The 22,672-nt window shown below is 46.2% G+C and overlaps 1 protein-coding gene across 1 annotated transcript; it reads right to left on the bottom strand.

The window, feature by feature from the left end:
• Positions 1 to 2,129: 2,129 nt before the first annotated feature.
• On the bottom strand, positions 2,130 to 20,419 carry LOC138303687 (C3a anaphylatoxin chemotactic receptor-like). The gene is made up of 2 exons (XM_069243014.1): positions 20,268 to 20,419; positions 2,130 to 7,724 (listed from the first exon to the last, which is right to left on the bottom strand). The coding sequence occupies exon 2, from the start codon at positions 7,713 to 7,715 to the stop codon at positions 6,378 to 6,380; it is 1,338 nt and encodes a 445-aa protein (XP_069099115.1). The 5' UTR covers positions 7,716 to 7,724; positions 20,268 to 20,419; the 3' UTR covers positions 2,130 to 6,377.
• Positions 20,420 to 22,672: the final 2,253 nt, after the last annotated feature.

The raw sequence follows: 22,672 nt of genomic DNA, 5'->3' as shown, positions 1-22,672 counted from the left end.
ATCTCGCACTGTCATTGGCAGCTGAGGCTGAGCACGCCACTACCAATGACAGTGCGAGACAACGCGCCCACCACTACCAGTGACAGTGCCTGACTCCCGACTCATCCCGAGTCAGACCAATCAGCGCTCGACTCTGACGTCCGACCTCCAAAGTTGTCCCACCCAAGTATAATATTTGTGTGGTGCATAGTATGCTAACATAAAAACAGATTAGAAATTGCTAATCACACAATGGCAGCTTGATCCTTCTATCAAGCTTTTGCATCAGGTTTCTCAACCCTTTGCATGCCTGCGCTTTGTGTGATAATGACTATGCCCCCGCCCTTTTTGATACTGGGAAAAAGGGTCGAACATTGGCAAGAAGGGTCAGAGGATAGATGATGTTAAAAATATGTCCCCCCAAAAATGTCTGTGGATGCCCTTGGACACAGTACAGCCGCAGTGGCTAGTGTAAGTGAGCAAGCCAAGGTGTTTTGAGCAGCAGCTACTTTGAGGGATTTCTTATTTGAGGATGCCCACATTTGTCACTCATTTTCTCACCCACCATCTTCCAACTGTGATTTAGTGCTTTTTAAAACTATTCTTACAACTATGAAATCATAACATCATTGGCCCGGGTCAGCTGCCAGGCAGTCCAGTATCTTGCTGAGTGCACTGACTATTCACAGCCCACTGCCCTCTGGTCAGTCTGAACTGATTGTGATGCGGTGTCTAGCCTAGGAGGACCTTTAATTCTGCAGCTGAGTGGTATCTTCTGCCCTTTAAACATGGATCACCTTGTGGCCTCTCAGGCATCCAAGCATAGACTGCAACCTTCTAGGGACAAGGATAGTCCAAACTCTTCCAGCCCTCCCACCCAACTCCCGCGCCACAAACACACAGTGTCGGCTCAAAGTACGGTGGAAGTGGTTTGGGTTACCCATCTCCTTGCAGTGCACTGTATTGCACAGTGTGCACTGCATGTGAACCAAAATGTCACTGCAGCATGACGAGCAAATCCAGCTGCTGAGCAGCACAGGCCAAGTATTGAGAAGCAATGACAGACAAACCTTGTTTGTTGCCTTCCTGGAAACGATTGAGAGCAATGCAAGTAAAGGATGGTGAGACAGGCAATGAATAGTGCAAGAGAAAGGAAGAGGGCAGGGTTGAGTTGTGATAAATGGAGGAGGGAAGGGGACAAGGGTCCAAAGTGAAAAAACAAGCACATAATTCTATGCTCCCCACCAAAGTTCATTTTCTATTCACAATAACACAAACATGACAGAGAAGAGAACCTTCGATGGTGGTGTTTTTTTAATTTGCACTGTGCACAGGTTAGCTATTCATCTAAGAAAGAGCAGTTCTAAAGTGCCTCCTTTGCTTTTCAGAAACTGATATCCAGGTGTCCAGCCTCATACACTGCAAGGTGCCTCAACCTTTCCAAAGTCATTGGCCTCGTGCACTGCACTGTAATGGAGTCTGATCTAGTCCCTACAACACATGAATCTACACTTCTGATGGAGCCTTGCTCGTTGGCATAGCATTGCCCTCTTGATCTTCAATGGATTTTCACTCAGTCTCACAGCATCATTACTCATTCCCACATTAGCGGTCTTGCACACTTCGAGCGAGTTTATCAAGTCAATAGTCAGTGAAGTCACATTCCTTCCCCACTACTGCTTGGCTCACTTTAGTTTAGCTTCAGACATTACAGACCTCACTGGCTTATTAGACCTAATTTAGGTACCCTTCATGTTCCACTTAACTCTCCTCATAGTTTTTGAAAGAGTTTGTCATCCCCTGTCCCGCTGCCCTCATACCCTTCAGTGGTTCCTCCCATTTCCACACAACTCCCATGTCTCTTCACCCCCCTCAGGGTGGCTTTGCTCACTCATACACCCGTGCAATGTCAGTACAGCATCTGCACTATGGAGGAGAAAGAGAGGGTTTAATGGCCCATTACTTTGCCTCCTGACTTTCAATCAAACATGGGGCCTGATTACAACTTTGGAGGAGGTGTTAATCTGTCCCAAAAGTGACGGTAAAGTGACGGATATACCACCAGCCGTATTACGAGTCCATTATATCCTATGGAACTCATAATACGGCTGGTGGTATATCCGTCACATTTGGGACGGATTAACACCTCCTCCAAAGTTGTAATCAGGCCCCATTTGATGTGGTCTTCCAATGAAAGATGGGATCAGAACTTTTTCCTGAGAGCTTTGTTGTCTTTAGACGTACATAATGTTTATTTTTGGTTGCAGTGACCCTCACCCACAGAGGTGGCATTTATATCATCAAGTCTTGCTCCACATTGGGTGGGAAATGCAATAGCCAACAGGATCCAGATGGAGCTGTTTGTGCAAATTCTTATTGTAAGAATCCCAGGTGATGACATACCACTATGTTTGGATTTGACAATCCAAGAATAGGGGAATCTCAGTGCCAGGGGTTCCTATATTAAGAAATGATTGCTCTACCGTGGAGCAGAACCTGATGATGAAGCATGCCACCCAGTGCTTAATTTGAGCTGGTGGTCTCCAGTGCCTGGCACCGGCACATAATTGCCAACACCGGCTCTAGTGGCAGTCCACCACATGGTGGCACTGTCTGTCCAATTTTGAGATGAGCCCAAAACCAGTGTTTAATAGGTCAATATAAATTTAAAAAACGAATAGTATCTGCCACTCAAGCGATTATGATAGCTTTAATTGGCTGGAATAGTCTGAATTGTCACACTTGTAGGAGTGCGATAGTAGCTGTGCTGGTACTGCCCTTGGCAGCAGGGGCAATGGGTGGTGCAGATTTCAGTGGCCTTCCGAGAAGTGCCCTGGCACTTACTTTTTTTAACCAATAAAGCACTGATGCCACCTCGGTTGTAGAAGGTGGTTACATCCAAAAGTTGAAAACTTTGTGGGTCTAAGGACTACAGAGCACTCAGAAACACAAACAAAATGATCCCCATGCCATCTGTTACTGGAACACCACATCGTGTAGGATTATATTTCACTAGAGCTTCACTCATTCCTCAACTCAGTCAAGAGAGTTCTTGCGTGAACATGCAGCGTGACGCCATTTTGCACATAGCGTGTTACTTCAGATACAATCACACAGATCCCTATTTTATAGCGTAGTTGTGTCATAGAACCCTGGAGCCACAGTGGGGTAAGAGGGTTTTAGTGTGGGTTCTTCAGTAGTGGTAGGATGACAGCGAGTGAGGGTGTAGGCAAAGAGGGGAGTGATGGGACAGAGAAGTGAGACAGGAAAGAACTCTGGAGGACAGAGCCAGAATTTTGATGTTTTGAGGTTTGAGTGGTTCAGAAAGTTCACATGAGAGGTTGGCATTTCTTAAGTAAGGGGTTAAGGCTAGTAGGGGAAAGAGTTGCGAAGTGGATGGAGTAAAATATCCTCAGTGGGGGTGTAGAAGAGGTGAGAAATAGTGCTTAACATTGAGGTCAAAGAGGAGCAAATTGTGATGATTTTGGAGGAAAGTTGGGTAGCAGCGTGGCAACAAGTGTTGTGTGGCAGCGGGATGAATTAGACTGCCCTTGAAGTTTTTGCATCAAGTGTGTCTTTTTTGAGTGACAAAGCACATGGCTACGTTGGATGGTTCCTGTGCTTCCTGGAAAATGGCTGTGACTGAGGCATGCCCAAAGCAGGTCCCGCTGCCGCCTGGGAGAAACAGCGACTGAAGTGCACTCTACAAGCTGTTGCAGCATCTACCACCAAGCTCCAGCAGCAGGCGGGTGGTAAGTCTTCTGGCTTTCCCGATGCCTCTCATGAAACCCACGGCTAAAACGCACAGGGCCAGATCTAAGAAAAGTGGCACCGCACCCAGCGCAGCACCACTATTTTTGCGCCCCTTAGCGCCCCCCCCCCCCATCATTACCATGTGTGCGCCGTATCTAAGATACGGTGGACCATGGTGGTAGTTAGGGAACAAGAATCAAAATTTTTGACGCAAGTTCAGAGCTTTACATGATTAGCATAACAAATGTTGACGCTAATCCTGCAAAGCCCATTGAGGCCCATTATGAATAATGGTGTGTCTCCTTTTAACGCCTGCTCTGATCAGGTGTTAAAAGTGGTGAAAAAAATGACGCAGGGAAATCTCTTAGATTTCCTTGCGTCATTTTTTCAGCCCCCCTAGCAGGGGAACGCTCCCTTTTGCATGCATTATGCCTGAGCGCATGCATGATGTAGCACAAAGGGTTACAAAGTGGCTCAATGCATGCATTGCGCTCCTTTGTAAATCTGGTGTGGTGTTTTTCACCATCTAACGCCACATTAGTGTAAAAAGTGGCGCAAGGAGCTCTTAGATCTGACCCTTATTGCTTTATTGAGGAGACTAGGGGCCAGATTCAAGAAAAGTGGTGCTGCACCCAGAGCAGCGCCACTTTTCTTGCACCCTTTAGCACCCCCTTAACATTTTTGATGCTAATTCGGAGCTTTGCAGGATTAGAGTAAAAAATGTTGACGCTAATTCTGCAAAGCCCATTGAATCCCATTATTATAAATATTGGTGTGCCTCCTTTTAACACCTGCTCTAAGAAAGCATTAAAAGTGGCAAAAAAAAATTATGCAAAGAAATCTCTTTGATTGCTTTGTGCCATTTTTTCGGGGCCCCTAACGTGGGAACGCCCCCTTTGCATACATTATGCATGGAGCATGAATGATGTAGTGCAAAGGGTTACAAAGAGGCGCAATGCATGCATTGCACCACTTTGTAAATTTGGCGCTGTGTTTTTGGCCATCCAATGTCAGATTAGTGTAATAAAATGACTCTAATGTGTCACTAGATGGCACAAGGAGCTCTTAAATCTGACCCCAGATCCTTGGCTTTAATCGTACAGTGAAGCCCTTGTTCTTGGAACTGGGAATATATAAGAGTTGACCCATGGGCTTGCCGGTGCTTAATTTGTAAATAATTAGTTCTAGGGACCGAAGATTTGTTTAGGTGACACCAATGGAGCAATTTTGATGGCAGCACCACTGCAGCTGTAGAGCCACCCCTCTCCCTCTGTCACTTTCTATGGGGTAGTTCTTGTGTCTGCCCCATTACTATGGACAGTGCTCCATTGATCAACTTCTAGATTTTAGGAAGCATTATAGAAGTATCAATACAGTAGCATTGTGTCATTTGTTTCAAATGAGCACTGGTCCACATACATGAGGCGACAGATTGATCCTGGGTTATTCCATCTCTGGTCTTGTCCAGAGCTGTTTTTTTTCTCCATTCTGGAATTTCTAGTCCAGCAAAAAACTATAAGTTCCTGAATTGAAAGTATAAACATGATTTAATAAGTTACTTCTCTGCCACAGACCAACTTTAGAACTCCTTTCTGATTTGTTAGGGATCTAGATAAAAAACTAAGGGGGCATATTTAAGAGCCCCTAGCGCCTCATTACCGTCATTTTTTTTACACTAATGTGGCGTTAGAAGGCCAAAAACGCTGCACCATATTTACAAATACCACTTTGTAACCCTGGGTGCTACATTATGCCTGCACAAGGCATAATGGATGCAAAGAGGCATTCCCCTGTTGGGGGGGAGGGACAAAACAATGGTGCAAGGAAATCTAAGAGGAGGCTTCCCTTGGTTATAATGGGTCTCTGGGTGCTTTGCAGGACTAGTGTCAGAATTGTTGATGCTAATCCTGCAAAGCACGGAACTAGGGTCCAAAATTCAGACACTAGTCCCCTAACTACCGTCATGGTGCGCTGTATATTAAATACGGTGCATATATGGTGCCGTGGGGGGGGTCCGCTAAGGGGCACAAGAAAAGTGGCGCTGCAAATCTGGCCCTAAATCTCACCACATCCAAGCCAGACCAAACCGCTGGTCCCCCACCGTTGAATGTCCAGCAGGAGCATCCAGGAAGGATTGGCCTGGCCTGACCCACCCGGAACAAGTCACCCAACAAGAAGTGAGTCAGTGGCTTTACTTGATATTGGGTGGGAAAGGTGGTTCATGGAGTGCGTGAGGGCGTGTGTCCCACTTCCCGTGGTAGCAGTGTTCTTCCATTAAAAATGTGTGCATGTAGCCAATAACAAGCAAGGCCGTAGCAGCTGCGATTCGTTTATGCAAATCTACCGTCTGACCACTGCACAGTCAGTCTAAATAATTATTACATGTACTTCAGTGAAGCCCTGGTGCTCTAAAATGAGTTCCTGTCCTGACCTTTGGCAAACACCTGTTCAAATTTAGCACTGCTCGCCCATGTACAGTTTAGAGCACTAAGAGGTTCACTGTCCTCTCACTCATATTGGACTCCACTCATTCCCTCTGCACTAATCACAGATTCCCTTTGTCAATGAATAAGTTATAGAGCTCAGTTACTCTCTATACAGATATCATTGTGTTTGGGAGTGTGGTCAGTTTGTAGTTTGTCCTCTCACACAACACTTATGTTAACTTTTCCTTCTGTGGAACTCTTGCTCCTAGTGGGTGCTGTGGAGCAGGTGACATCCTCCATGAATGCGCTCTCGAAAACAGCGTGCAAGGACTTGCGCAACTTGTCCTTGAAGTCTTGCCCAGTAAAGACGTACAGCACCGGGTTGACACAGCTGTTTGCATAGGCCAATCCCTGGAACAAATGATCCCACTGCACAAGCCTTGGTGAGTTGGTGCAGAGCAGGGCGACCCCCGTGATATGGTAAGGGGCCCAGCAGATGAAAAAGGCACTCACAATGCTGACCACAGTTCTCTGTGTCTTGCCGCTGGACTTTGAGAAGTGGGCAGTCCTCACTCTGCTGAGGATGAATGCGTAGCAGGCTAGGATCACTGCCAGAGGGATGACAAACCCAAAGATGAGTCGAGTGAGAGTGATGACGGTGAGCTGGACTGGTTTGTGTACGTGGTTGTGAAAAGCATCTATTTCATTCCCTAACTCAAGCAAAGGATGCACATTGGATGGACTAGTATTTGAGAAACCATCAGGCAAGGCTAATTCACTCGGCCATCTTGGGCCAGACCAATCCTCCATGGAAAGATCAGGCGTTTTTGTTGAGCCAGCCAACGATGTACTCTCTAGAATACCCCCTAAGGCTTCGTAGAGGTGGTCCGAGGTCATGCGAAGGGTATCGGGTTCAGTCGTTTCTCCAGATGACTCAAAACTGAGATCACCCCCTAGGTCATGACCATCGTACACCCCAAAGTAATCACCATACGCATTATAGTCATAGTATGGTTCTCCATAATTGTAAATGCATTCAATTTTGCCTGAGTCATCATGAAAGGTTTGGCGATAGATGAAGACAGGGACACATGTCAGAAAAGCGAGGATCCAGATGCCGAGGCAAAGCCACGATGCCAAGCCCACTGTCCGATGGTTCTGAGACCACACCGGCTTGATCACCAGCAAGCACCGATCCATGCTGATGGCCACAAGAACAAAGACGCTGGCAAACATGTTGAAGATGATGATGGCGGGGAGGACCTTGCAGAGGACGTCACCATAAGGCCAGTGCCCGTGCAGGGCCTCGTGGGCAATGGAGAATGGGAGGGACAGACAGCAAACGAAATCTGCAATGGCTAGGTTCAGGAACCAGACAGTGTTCACTGTGCGTTTCATTTTCAGTCCGGCGACCCAGATCACCAGGGCATTGCCGGGGAGACCCAAGAGGAATGTGAGTGCAAGAAGAGCCATAGTGATTATGGATGATGGCATAAATTCAGCTGCATCATCTTCAGGCTTTTGGTGGCCACTCTGGTTATTCAACAAGAAGGACATCTTTTTAAACTGAAACAAAAAACACAGGTAACATTAAAAGTGGAGGGCAGAATAACACTTTATGTACCAACTTGTATTTTAGTGGGAGTGCCCTCAACCTCACCCTCTGACGTTTTACCCAGGTCAAGGGACACCAAGAAGTTCACAGGACTCTGAACCACATTTATGATTTGTGGCCCTGGGCACATGCATAACGTGGAGCTCCCTACTAAGGAAATTTGGATTAAATGTTACAAAGTATGCACAGATAGAAGACAGACTAGAATTGTGCAAGAAAGACTAGACTGTGAACTATGAAGGAAGCGCAATGAATTAATTTTGACTTAATCAAAACATGAGGCATATGCCGGACTGATCTTCACACTCAGCTACTAAAAATGACTCTATCTCAAACAGAACAAACACTACCACAAACACTGAGCATGCAACACAGCGTGACTCTCAACGCTCTGCAAAAGTAAATTGACCACGTCCACGTGTTTGTAGGGTTCAGTCATTAAAGTGGTGAAAAAGTCCCCTGGTTGTGAAAATTTATGCCCGACTGATGGACTGGGAGAAAGACTTATCCTGTGCAGCAGGATTTTAAAAATTAACATATTTAAATGTATTTTGAAAAACAGCGGAACTATTTCACCGTGCACAATGCAGGGGTACACCACAGCGTTCCCAAACTGACTGCCATTGCAAAAGAGCTCTCTGAGCTCAGAAGAACCACATGCTTGTTCCCTGATGTTTTGCTGTGAGCTCCATTGTTAACCAGCCCTGCTTCATGAACTCTTTAGCGGCTAATGAAGCCTCACCCTCCAGCTCAGTGGTTCCCAACTTTTTTGACATCTGTGGACCCCCACTTTATCATTACTGGATCCCGGGGACCCCCACTGAATCATTATTGTAATCCAGGGACCCCCCCACTGAGTCATTACTGAAAGCTGGGGGTGTAATCTGATAATATTATTGAATTTTCTAAGCAGTCGGGGACCCCCTGAGGAGGCTTTGCGGACTCCCAGTGGACCCTGGACCATCTGTTGGGAACCACTGCTCCCGCTGAATAATGCTTCAGAAGGCAGGACTTCGGGAGAGTGAAAATGGATGCCTGAACACAAAAGCATAACACAATAGATTACACAGAAGGCTGAGGATATTTGGGATGTTAATGTATTCCTAACACTAACATATTTAAAAACACCTGTGCGCCAGCATCTCATTTTGTAATCACTACCTGGCTTATGGAGCTAGACTAAAGAAACCTATCATTTACATTTCTGGTCTTACAATCTCACAGGGCACATTAGCTCCAAACGTTTCCAAACGTCCAATTTCGTTAACGTGTTTCAGCCCTCTTGTTATTAGATTGGGGCAGTGCTTAATTTGTGCTTGTTGTATCCGGTGCAGAGCACCGGCTCTTATTTTTGCAGGCCAGTGCTTATTTTTCTGCCTCATGCATTTACTGCGAGCAAGAGACACAAATGGGAAACACGGAGGAAGAGAAAAACGAAAAAGCGTCACAATGGGAGAAAGCAGAAAGCTGCAAGAGCGAGCTGAAGGGACAGAGAGTGCCTTTAAATGGATTGAAGGGGCTCGAGATGGCTTCAGGGTTACACTGCCTCAGTATTCAGTGTTCGCACATTTAATTGCAGCAGCCGCGTTTTTAAGAGTGGGGCTTTGAGCACCGGCACCGTTTTATTTACAAATTAAGCACTGGATTGGGGCCATCCTCAGGGCAATAATAGTTTCTCCTTAGGTACAGGCAGTGTAAGCAGCTTTGCCCTTCAAACTTAGACAGTGCTACTTCCTATGGATCATTGTCCTTTGGATTATGTATAAATAAATAGCTATATAGCTCTGTCATGCTCTATAAAAACCAAATATACCCCCCCTTTCTCACTACTTCATCTAATTGCTTTCCAATTCTGCGATCACTTCACTATCCCCCACCCACTCTCATCTCCCTCTGAGGCTGTTCTCTGTTGTGGTATAAAATTCTATTTTCCTTAAGAAGCCGCATAATATTAAACCTCATTGGGGTCATGAGATGTGGACCCATCTCCTCCTCCCTCTTTGTGCCTTGAAAAAAGAACATGTTGGCCACAGATTTTACTGTTGAGCTCACTTTCCTATTGCAGAGCTTGAATGGAGGGGGCATGACTTTCTTAGGTAGCTGACTTTCCTTGAAAGCTTCATGTGGCACTTCCGTTTTTGACCATAACTGGGTGTAATTTTGGTGAGCCACAGGGGTGGGTTTACAGGTGGCCTGTGTGGGAGCAGTTTTGGTGTTGTGGTTGAGGTTTGATGGGTGCTCCAGATGTTGAGCAGTGCACTTGTGGCTTTGCTTAGCCACTGAGTAATGCAGAGTTGGGTTTCTTGACATGAAGCGTTGGCAGGGTTGCAGGCTAGCTCTCTAGGAAGCAGCTAACAGCACAAAAGGGGGAAGTGAGAGATAAAGAAGCCCAGAAGATAACAATGGTTATCACAAATTTCATCAATCACAAATACCATAGGAAACACTTGAAAGAACTTCTCTCTTACCAAAAAAGGAACAAAACAACCTGGTCTTTTCCATATAACACTACTGTATACTGCAGGTGTTCAAACCTGTGTTTTGTATGACTTCTAAACAATGGGTGTTATTATGAACCAACTCAATGCTCTCATTTTATCAACATTTGAGAGAAGAAAGGTTAGATCAGGAAAGTCCTACTTCTAAAGCAAACAAAAGCAAAGAACTCCGGTGTTTCATCTTTTCAATCATTACGCTTACCATGTATGACATCTCTACTAAGCAAACCAACAAAGGCATAGGCAAGTACTTATGCTACTAGCACAAACAGGCATGACAACAGCCTAGACTAAGCAAGAGATGCCATCCAACTGAAGTGGCATACACAATGTCCGCGCACTGCGCCAGGCCACGGTGTGTAGGAACAGAAGAGCCTGCATGGCCTGGATAAGCCCTATAAGCCAAACCACAGTGGCCCTTTGTGTCTCCCTGATGTTTCTTGCTGTGGCTTTGACAATATGTGAGGTCAGTGCAGACATTTTGGTGCTGAGGTTCCACAATAGAGCTGAGTCTCCTAAACCATATCCGGATGTGGCCCCTGATCCCTCATATTGGGCTATCGGGAGACTGATGTCTTATGGCAGCTGATTGCACTGGGAGGGATGCAAACGTTTAACCTATGCACCTGGGGAGGAGAGGTGGAGGATCTACTGGAGGATGTCTCTATCTTCCTGTAGATTTAAAACCTGCTTAGATTTTGTCGTTGGTCCCTGATCCAAAATACAGCAATGACTAGAGATATGGGGCAGAGGATTATAAATATTCATGATACATCAGTTTCTGTCTTCCCAATCTGTGAAGTGCTGAGCAACCAGTATACCTTGGCTGTGGATGATCGAAACCAATTGACATTTGCACACAATGGCCAGCTGTGTCCAAGCTCTGTCTTCCAGAAGGAATGGTGGAATCCCTAGAGATGCCCTGGACCTTGAATGGAGGTTTGTGCTTTGGTGGAAGAGGCTTTCCTCCAGTGCCTCCAAAGATGGCTAAATGTTGGCTTCCTCGAACCCATACCTTGTAATCTGTCTAGTCTTCAATGAGCACCAACCCAGAGAAAAGCTCTGCTATGGGCAGGTGGTTGAAGGTGGTCATCCCGCGTCCAGACCAGGACAGCGGAGAGGTCCATCAGCTGTCCTGTACACTGGAGGAAGAGGAGGCTGCAATGCCCACTGTGAGCTGGCTGGGTGCCAGGAGGAATCTGCAAGCCAAGTGGCCTTCATGATCATTAGAAACAACTGCGAGACCAGAGGTCAATGATCTGTAGTGATGCAATCCAGGTGTGCAGTGCAGTAGACCTGCAGTATCCTCTTCCTGTCCTGCATGGGTCCTGCAAAGGGATGGCAGAGGAAAGGAGGAATCATGCCAGGGATCTGAACCCATGCATTGCTCTTTTCAGGGAAGTGGTGCCTGTTGCATGGATCAGTAAAGTTACATACCTCTACAAATAATGCTGATAGCGCTCTGTCTGGTACCACCCGCGACCTGAGGAGAGCCCCGTATATCCCATTTTCTATCTCCTTAGTGACACTGAGGTTTTTTGTCTTTGCCCCAGGACTTCCGATTATCTATAGTTGGCTGCAACAGCTGGCCCTAGCCTAATCAGTGGTGTAACATTAGCCCCAGCAGCCCCAGCAGTGATACCCTTTCTCAGTGACAGCAGCAGGCGGCCTGCAATGTCCACTACAATGAGCTCCCACCTGAAATAGACCGTGTGCTTTACTTGGGACTTTCCGGATTCCTATTGCATCACATCCAAGTCATCCAGAGTCAAATAGCCAGATTGGGAGAGTTCTCACAAACAGCTCCTCATTGTCTTCCTATCAAGGACAGGATCACTTTCAAATCTTATGCATAGCTGGCAGATCCATCAATGGTCACGCGTCTGTATTCATCCAGCTAGGACCCACTAATACACCCAAACAAGGTCTCTCGAGTCCTCTCCTCTCCTTCTCCTGAACATAAAGTCCCATCTCAGGGGAAGAAGCCTCTCTGTCCTTGTGCCCACTTTGTGGAACTTTATTCCACCTGAGCCTTCTTTCTCTCATTGAATTCTAACTTGAGCACTGGTTTGTCTCCTCTTCGCACAATAAAAGAGCTAGATGCACATCCGTACTTAACAAAAGCCAGCATAATGTAACTTTAGTAATGATGTAACAGGAATACCACATAGCTTTAGGAAAATGGAAAAATTATCCTTGTTGAGACTTGGAAAAAACAGATCCACTGCTGCACCCATAGCCAGGAAGCTGAACCAACAGCAACTACGATGTGCTTTGAAATAGCCCTCAAAAAAGACCAAGAGTTCCCAGAGACGTTTTAACCCCTTCGCTGCCAGGCCTTTTCCCCCTCCTGTGCCAGGCCTTTTTTTGCCTATTTGGGGCAGTTCGCGCTTAGGCCCTCATATCTTTTTGTCCACATAAGCTAACCAAGCCAAATTTGCGTCCTTTTTTTCCAACATCCTAGGGATTCTAGAGGTACCCAGACTTTGTGGGTTCCCCTGAAGGAGGCCAAGAAATTGGCCAAAATATAGGAAAAAATTAGTTTTTTTCAAAAAAATTGGAAAAAGTGGCTGCAGAAGAAGGCTTGTGGTTTTGCCCCTGAAAATGGCATCAACAAAGGGATTGCGGTGCTAAACTCAGCAGCTTCCCAGCTTTCAGGAACAGGCAGACTTGAATCAGAAGACCCAATTTTTCAACACAATTTCGGCACTTTACTGGGACATACCCCATTTTTGCAATTTTTTGTGCTTTCAGCCTCCTTCCAGTCAGTGACAGAAATGGGCATGAAACCAATGCTGGATCCCAGAAACCTAAACATTTCTGAAAAGTAGACACAATTCTGAATTCAGCAAGGGGTCATTTGTGTAGATCCTACAAGGGTTTCCTACAGAAAATAACAACTGAAAATGAAAAATATTGAAATTGAGGTGAAAAAAACATCAATTTTTCTCAACGTTGTACTCTGTAACTTTTCCCTGCAATGTCAGATTATCGAAAGCAATATACCGTTACGTCTGCTGGACTCCTCTGGTTGCGGGGATATATAGGGCTTGTAGGTTCATCAAGAACCCGAGGAACCCAGAGCCAATAAATGAGCTGCACCCTGCAGTGCGTTTTCATTCTACAGTATACCGGGTATACAGCAATTCATTTGCTGAAATATAAAGAGTAAAAAATTGCTATCAAGAAAACCTTTGTATTTCCAAAAAGGGCACAAGATAAGGTGTTGAGGAGCAGTGGTTATTTTCACATCTCTGAATTCCGGGGTGACCATACTAGCATGTGAATTACAGGGCATTTCTCAAATAGATGTCTTTTTTACACACTCTCCTTATTTGGAAGGAAAAAATTTAAAGAAAGACAAGGGGCAATAACACTTGTTTTGCTAATCTATGTTCCCCCAAGTCTCCCGATAAAAATGATACCTCACTTGTGTTTTTTTAGCCAAATTTTGAGGTTTGCAAAGGATTCTGGGTAACAGAACCTGGTCCGAGCCCCACAAGTCACCCCATCTTGGATTCCCCTAGGTCTCTAGTTTTCAAAAATGCACAGGGTTGGTAGGTTTGCCTAGGTGCCGGCTGAGCTACAGGCCAAAATCCACAGGTAGGCACTGTTTTCTTCCAAAAATTTGGATGTGTCCACTTTGCGCTTTGGGGCGTTTCCTGTCACGGGCGCTAGGCCTACCCACACAAGTGAGGTATCATTTTTATCGGGAGACTTGGGGGAACGCTGGGTAAAAGGAAATTTGTGGCTCCTCTCAGATTCCAGAACTTTCTGCCACAGAAATGTGAGGAACATGTGTTTTTTTAGCCAAATTTTGAGGTTTGCAAAGGATTCTGGGTAACAGAACCTGGTCCGAGCTCCGCAAGTCACCCCTCCTTGGATTCTCCTAGGTCTCTAGTTTTCAGAAATGCACAGGTTTGGTAGGTTTCCCTAGGTGCCGGCTGAGCTAGAGGCCAAAATCTACAGGTAGGCACTTTGCAAAAAACACCAGAAAACAGAGGTGTTTTTTGCAAAGTGCCTACCTGTGGAGTTTGGCCTCTAGCTCAGCCGGCCCCGGGAGGGGGGGGGGCAGAAATGCCCTAAATTAAATTTGCCCCCCCAACCCCCCCCCCCCCAGGAGCGACCCTTGCCTACGGGGTCGCTCCCCCTGCGTGACAGTGGCGCCTAAAACAAATCCCCGGTGCCTACCTAAAATCGGCCAATCTGCCCCCAGGGGGGCAGAAATGGTCTAAATACAATTTGCCCCCCAGGGGAGCGACCCCTGCCTGATGGGTCGCTCCCCATCTCTAAAAAAACAAAAAAAAAAAAAAAAAAAATTGCCCTGGCGCCTAGTGGTTTCTGCCCCCCCCCCCCCCACCCCAGGAGCGACCCTTGCCTACGGGGTCGCTCCCCCTGCGTGACATTGGCACCAAAAAACAAATCCCAGGTGCCTAGTGGTTTCTGCCCCCAGGGGGGCAGAAATGGTCTAAATACAATTTGCCCCCCAGGGGAGCGACCCTTGCCTGATGGGTCGCTCCCCATCTCTAAAAAAAGAAACAACAACAACAACAACAACAAAAATTGCCCTGGCGCCTAGTGGTTTCTGCCCCCCCTGGGGCAGAAATGGCCTAAAATAAATTTGCCCCCCCCAGCCCCCACCGCTCCCCCGGGAGCGACCCTTGCCTACGGGGTCGCTCCCCCTGCGGGACATTGGCGCCAAAAAACAAATCCCAGTTGCCTAGTGGTTTCTGCCCCCTTGGGGGCAGATTGACCTAAAATCGGCGAATCTGCCCCCAAGGGGGGCAGAAATGGCCTCAATACAATTTGCCCCCCAGGGGAGCGACCCTTGCCTGATGGGTCGCTCCCCATCTCTAAAAAAACAAACAAAAAAAAAAAAAGCACAAAAAAAAATTGCCCTGGTTCCTAGAGGATTCTGCCCCCCCAGGGGGCAGTTCGGCCTAATAATAGGCCGATATGGCCTAAAATAAATTTGCCCCCCCAGCCCCCACCCCCCCGGGAGCGACCCTTGCCTACGGGGTCACTGCCCCTGCGTGACATTGGCGCCAAAAAACAAATCCCAGTTGCCTAGTGGTTTCTGCCCCCTCGGGGGCAGATTGACCTAAAATCGGCCAATCTGCCCCCAGGGGGGCAGAAATGGTCTAAATACAATTTGCCCCCCAGGGGAGCGACCCTTGCCTGATGGGTCGCTCCCCATCTCTAAAAAAAAGAAACAAAAAAAAAAAAACACACACATTTTTTTTTGCCCTGGCGCCTAGAGGTTTCTGCCCCCCCTGGGGGCAGATCGGCCTAATAATAGGCCGATCTGCCCCCAGGGGGGGCATAAATGGCCTAAAATAAATTGCCCTCCCCCCAGGGAGTGACCCTTGCCTAAGGGGTCGCTCCCTTTGCGTGAAATTCACGCAAAGAAAAAACTCCCTGGTGTCTAGTGGTTTCTACCCCCCTTGGGGGCAGATTGGCCTCATCAAAATAGGCCAATCTGTCCTCAAAGGGGGCAGAAATGGCCAAAATATAATTTTCCCCCAAGGGGAGCGACCCTTGCCTAAGGGGTCGCTCCCCACCAAAAAAAAAAAAAATGAAACATAAAAAAATAATAATAATAAAATGGTCCCTGGTGCCTAGAGGTTTCTGCCCCCCCTGGGGGCAGATCGGCCTAATAATAGGCCGATCTGCCCCCAGGTGGGGCAGAAAAGGCCTTCCTGAAAAAATGCCCCCCATGTGAGCGACCCTTGCCCAAGGGGTCGCTCCCTTATGTGAAGTTTAGTAAAAAAAAAAAAAAAATCCCTGGTGTCTAGTGGGGTTTCAAAATCCGGCTTTTGAAACCCTCGGAGGGACTTCAAAGGGAAGGAAATACTTTTCCTTCCCTTTGAAGCCCCTGTGACTAATCAGCGCGCGCGCGCGCGCTGACATCACAGGGGGGGTTGGGGGGGTCGGGGGTGGAAGGGGAAGGTGTTCCCCTTCCATTCCCGACTTGGGGGGGGAAGGGGGGTGCACGGGGGGCGCGCTAGCGCGTCCCCATGTTCCCCTGTGCCATGGACGAGATGATCTCGTCCAAGGCACAGGGTAACTGTAGCCTTGGACGAGATGATCTCGTCCAAGGCACAGAACAGGTTAATGCATGGGCAAAGTGGGCTGTTTTTGAGGGCTGAAACTTAGTTTTCTGCATCAGGCGTTTACTGCAAGCAAAAGACACATATGGAAAAGAAGGAGGAAGAGAAAAACGTAAAAGCTTCGCAAAGAGAGAAAGCAGAAGGCTGCAAGAGTGAGCTGAAGGGGCAGGGAGTGGCTGTAAATGGATTGAAGAGGCCTGTGATGGCTTCAGGATTACACTGCTTCAGTATTCTCTGCTCGTGCATTTAATTGCATGTTTCCGAGGAGAGCTTTGGGCACCGGAACGTTTTTATTTACCAATTAAGCACTGATGTAGGTGATGTGTGAGAGTCTACTACAGACATTTTGCAGAGAAATGTGTTTATGTTTCATGCAACATCCATAAAAAAATGTCTTTTAGTTTAAGGCAGGGGTCCTCACATATAAGAAATTGGAGGTTGTCACGGAGATTATTTGCAGTAATATTAGTGAGCTGCTGTTGTGTTACAGTATTAAAAGAAGATGTCACTATCCCTGAATATTAGATGTAAACAATTAAAATGTGGATGTGCCTGTGCACTGTCTGTCAGTATCTGGCCAAAGAAAGCATGAAAAGCTGAAACTGGATCTGAAATTCAAAGCTGTTCTGAACAGGGATCTTCAAAATAGGTTTGGCCCAGGGCCCCCAAAATCCTTAAGATGTCCCTGAGAGTTCCTATTGTGGACACGGAGTTGGGCAAGGGAAAGTTTTCATTAACTACCGGGGGAGATATGTGGTAGGACATTAGGACCCTGAACATGGTCAGGAATGGACACTGCCCACTGGAAAAAATGCCAATTTCCTGGAGACAGGAAATAGAAGCTGGATGGAAAGCAGGGCTAATACCCCTTCCTCAAATGCGTGTAATCTCTGATATTTATATCTTTCCCTCCTCTTCATTGCTTGATTTTGCTGGCGAGAAAGTGTCACTCATAGTCATTAAAATGTCACTCATAATTACACTGACATTATGAAAATGTCACACATAAGCAACCTGAAACCTTGGCAGCTATGCCGAATCTGGTTTTGCTCGTAATTCCCCATTCCAGTTTGAATAACGAGTTATTTTCTGTTGCCACTTGTCATCCGCCATGAGCATCCGCCCCTGGTGAATCCAGGCCTGTTATTCCCGAGTGCAGTATTACTGGACCCGGCATATTGCGGGCCCTGTATCAAGTGTGGACACCGATGTATCACTTGTTGTTGCCTGTAGATGTATCCTCTGTCATGGGACACAACTTTAGGCAACTTGTAAATAGGCCATAATAGTGTAAATCACACACGTTACTGTAACTCACTATAATGCTTGTTGCTTTTGAATAACCTGTGTCCTGCAAGTCACTCAAGGATCTCTGGAGCAAAGGTACATCAGCAATAAATGAGGCAAATCCTAGTGTGCCTATATGAGATTAGAGCTTCTGGACTCCTCCCTTATTCGGTATCTATCCGCCCATTTCAAAGACAAAGGTAGTTGGAATGGTGCACGGTGGAGGGGACTGGGCTTTGTGGATGGTGTGCTTCTGTGACTGGGATATGGCAGAAGAGAACCAGGGTTATGCCCAGAACTCTTTCAGATACACTCAGCCATTGTAGGGCTCCAAGAAGCAATGTTTGCCACTTGGATATGCCCCATCATAAAGTGCCCACAGACCTACCTACTTAGGGGCCATGGGCGTTTGTGGGCTTGGGGGACAGAGAAGACAGAAATAGGTTCCATCACTGTTTCTTTGTCCGAGTTCCATCAGAACATCTTTATAATTTGTATTTTATTTTATTTTATTTTATGTTTTATAGCACTAAACAAGCCACTGACAACGGGTGAAGAGTGCACTGCGGAGGGCAGTCTCAAGAACACTATGGGGACCTTTAAAGGAAGAGATATGTAAACACGCCTGGCCATCCCTAGGGGGCCGACCAACTTGTAGAGGAGGCGAGGAGTAGGAGCTTAGGTGGTATCAGAGGGGCTATTGAAGGCAAGATGGGGCAGAACCTTGAAGGTGAGAGTAAATCCAAAGATGGATGGACGGTCACCGGCACATGCCCAGCTTCTGCCAACTTTGGAAAGAGGAAGAAGGAAGGTGGGAGGGAAAAGGGCAGCCCACGTTGCAGGGGGGAGGTTCAGCCTTGACGAAGAGAGTTTAGTCAGAAGACATCCGGACGGTCTATGGCATCTGGTTGGCCAAAGTGGGTGGTTTGAAGGATTTCAATGGCACTAAGACCTTGGGTACCGGGTGGAAACCAGTGGGATGGATGAAGGGAGCTTGGCTTTGCTGCTGTGTTGTGAGTCAGAATCAGCACTATCTTCTCTCCCATGGACAGAGCAACTTTTTTGAGGAAAATATCCAGTAGCAACATGTTGATGTCGGAGGGAGAATCCTGTGGTATCCAGGCGGTGTTAACCCTGAACAGTGTCCAAAGAACCACATAGGTGGTCCACAAAATATCATTGTTTAGTAGAAATATAGTGAACCATAGACAGAACTGGAGAATCCCCTAAACATGTTTACTTTCTGTGACTACAATGGGAAGCCCCAGCTGACTGAAGGTTGCTCCCCCAGCTCCAACGGGTCGTACTGTGAGCACTTGGGACCACTGCTCTGGGTCTGAATCAGTTCTGGGTTTCACATCATAAGTGTAAAGGGAAAAAGTTATCAAACTGAGGCCCAAATTAAGTAACATTTGTGCAGTGCTGGGATAAAATCCGCAGTGCTGTATTGCACAAAGGGTAAAAAATTGTAGCTTGTCACATGCACAAATGGTCACAAGCCATTTATGTCATTAGCAGTAGTAATGAAAAAAAATGATTGTGCACCGCTAAGCTATGCACCATGGTGCTTTCAAAACATACAGTTTAGTAATATGCAATCAAACTGTACCTGGTGCAAACATTTTTATAAGTACCATTAAAAGGGCGCACTCCAGATGTCAGCTGAACAGAGTAAACCTTTCTCATGATCAGGCCTCAGATGACTCCATGTATTACAGGCGAGCAGCCTTAAGAGTTGCAGATTAGGTATTTGCATACATTTGCATTTATTTCAGGTAACAGGCACCCAGGTGAGAAGGCCAGTTTATTCTTTGACTATCTTCATCTCCACTGAATTCACAGTACATGCGACCCCCTCCCTCTCCTGTCAGCCAGAGGCACTTCATGTCAGCATCAGCCCTTCAGAGCGCTTTAAACAAAAAGTATAAGAGCGTTTTTTGTAAAAATGAAAAAGCATGGGCGCGCCATTCTCCATAGATCCCACCTACTTTGACCTCTTGGTGGGAGTGAGGAGTTTAGGGGATTCCTCAAAACAAAAAAGAGAATGTTGTGCCTTTTCGTGGACTCATGCTGCACAAATCTCAGAGGGCTTTGGAGTGGGGTTCACACGGAGGCAAGCATCTCAGAAACCTATCCCAAAGAGATGGGCCCGGGCTTGGCCTCCCAAGTCCAGGTGTTCTCGGGCCAGTCTCACCAATGTTAAATGATCCCTTATTGAGGAACCTATGCAAAATGGTGAATGCGTAGGGCCAGGCATTTAACCCAATTCTCTTTTTGCCTGTGAAAAAGCACAAATAGAAAAGTGGAATCTTGCTTATCCAAGGGATTAGAGGACAGATTTGAGGAACACAGATTTGCAACTCACACAGTCACCGAAGCATTTGTCCAGAACCCAGATTTTAGCACCTTGCACCAGCTGTACAATAAGTGATCTCACACAGATATTTCAAAGCAAACTAACAAGTCTATTCCATGCGGGGCTCAGGCAGATGAAAGTCCAATCATCATGGGCAGAGACTCAACATATCTGTCTGCCACTAGAGATGAACTCTTCAGTGCCAGAGACCAACAATTGAATGGGCGCAGTACCTGTACTCACCTTCAGAGCCCGGCTGTGGGCTCCAGGCTCCTTGTGAGCAGCAGGGCCCGACGCGGCTAGTTCAGCAAACCCCCAGGAGCAGCCGGCTCACCAGACATCAGCGATTAGGCTAGATTTGACCTCTGAAAACATCTGATCTTGTATATTTGAAGCGCCTTCCTGCACGCAGGGAGAGGAAGTAACAAGTTGCCTTTACCACAGAACAGGAACTCACATACTCTTGATGGGCTTTAAAAAGAGAGTGTTTGAAGATTGCAAGATGTCCAAATTTCCGAAACTTGCTAGAGAGGCAGGATTCTCTTAAGAACTAAAGATAGATTAGAGGGTCAAATCCCAACCGTGGAACCGTGGCACCTCTGGATTGACCACTATTGACCATTAAATAGACTCCAAATTGGAGTCAAATCACAATGCACAAGTATCTGTAGATAGATGGACCAGCCCAGAAGAATTCCACTCCTGCAGCAGCTATCATTATGCCCAGCTGTCCCTGAGCTCTCTTTGTCTCAGCCCCCCTGTGTGTCAAACCAACTGCTGAATGTGCTAGGGGGTGGCATAGAAAAATAAGCAGACATTGCTGCTTGCCACACACAATTTGTCCAACTTTCTTTCACATCAAAGCATTTTTATTTGTACAAAAACTGTATAACTTTGTATAAATACGTTGCATAGACATACATGCAAAGTCACGTTTACAATTTTTAATCAGACAGGCGCACATAAGTATCCACACACATATATGTGTGTACACAAACATCCACCTATATATATATATATATATATATATATATATATATATATATATATAACATTTGTATATAGCCCCACTAGTTTTTATCTGTGGCCCAATGTGTGCCCACCTTTAAATTCACTTCTACAGACTACCATGGCTTTCTGTAGTCTCAGAAGTTCTGGAGTGCACTTTAAACCCCAGTTTCGGAATTTGTGTCATAATCTTGTTGTAAGGAAATACCACTTTTTGCATGATCACCCCGAAAGTTTCAGACTGATGCTTCTGGAGTTTCAGCTCTGAAGGTGCACTGAGACCTGTCAACCAGGCCTCAGTGCCAGTGCTCTGACTCTAAAACTGTGTATGTTTAATTGGCTTACCACCTATTGGCATACGTTGACTTACTTATAAGTCCCTAGTACAGGGAGTGCAGAATTATTAGGCAAGTTGTATTTTTGAGGATTAATTTTATTATTGAACAACAACCATGTTCTCAATGAACCCAAAAAACTCATTAATATCAAAACTGAATATTTTTGGAAGTAGTTTTTAGTTTGTTTTTAGTTTTAGCTATGTTAGGGGGATATCTGTGTGTGCAGGTGACTATCACTGTGCATAATTATTAGGCAACTTAACAAAAAAAAATATATACCCATTTCAATTATTTATCATTACCAGTGAAACCAATATAACATCTCAACATTCACAAATATACATTTCTGACATTCAAAAACAAAACAAAAACAAATCAGTGACCAATATAGCCACCTTTCTTTGCAAGGACACTCAAAAGCCTGCCATCCATGGATTCTGTCAGTGTTTTGATCTGTTCACCATCAACATTGCGTGCAGCAGCAACCACAGCCTCCCAGACACTGTTCAGAGAGGTGTACTGTTTTCCCTCCTTGTAAATCTCACATTTGATGATGGACCACAGGTTCTCAATGGGGTTCAGATCAGGTGAACAAGGAGGCCATGTCATTAGATTTCCTTCTTTTATACCCTTTCTTGCCAGCCACGCTGTGGAGTACTTGGACGCGTGTGATGGAGCATTGTCCTGCATGAAAATCATGTTTTTCTTGAAGGATGCAGACTTCTTCCTGTACCACTGCTTGAAGAAGGTGTCTTCCAGGAACTGGCAGTAGGACTGGGAGTTGAGCTTGACTCCATCCTCAACCCGAAAAGGCCCCACAAGCTCATCTTTGATGATACCAGCCCAAACCAGTACTCCACCTCCACCTTGCTGGCGTCTGAGTCGGACTGGAGCTCTCTGCCCTTTACCAATCCAGCCACGGGCCCATCCATCTGGCCCATCAAGACTCACTCTCATTTCATCAGTCCATAAAACCTTAGAAAAATCAGTCTTGAGATATTTCTTGGCCCAGTCTTGACGTTTCAGCTTGTGTGTCTTGTTCAGTGGTGGTCGTCTTTCAGCCTTTCTTACCTTGGCCATGTCTCTGAGTATTGCACACCTTGTGCTTTTGGGCACTCCAGTGATGTTGCAGCTCTGAAATATGGCCAAACTGGTGGCAAGTGGCATCGTGGCAGCTGCACGCTTGACTTTTCTCAGTTCATGGGCAGTTATTTTGCGCCTTGGTTTTTCCACACGCTTCTTGCGACCCTGTTGACTATTTTGAATGAAACGCTCGATTGTTCGATGATCACGCTTCAGAAG

This window comes from Pleurodeles waltl, chromosome 7, assembly GCF_031143425.1.
Source record: "Pleurodeles waltl isolate 20211129_DDA chromosome 7, aPleWal1.hap1.20221129, whole genome shotgun sequence".
Lineage (NCBI taxonomy): Eukaryota > Metazoa > Chordata > Amphibia > Caudata > Salamandridae > Pleurodeles > Pleurodeles waltl.
The sequence above is the reverse complement of the archived record's forward strand: the minus strand, read 5'-3'. Positions and strand labels throughout refer to the sequence as shown.

Coding starts and splice junctions, on each gene's coding strand:
- LOC138303687 (XM_069243014.1), bottom strand. CDS start 7,715: ATGTCCTTCTTGTTGAATAACCAGAGTGGCCACCAAAAGCCTGAAGAT.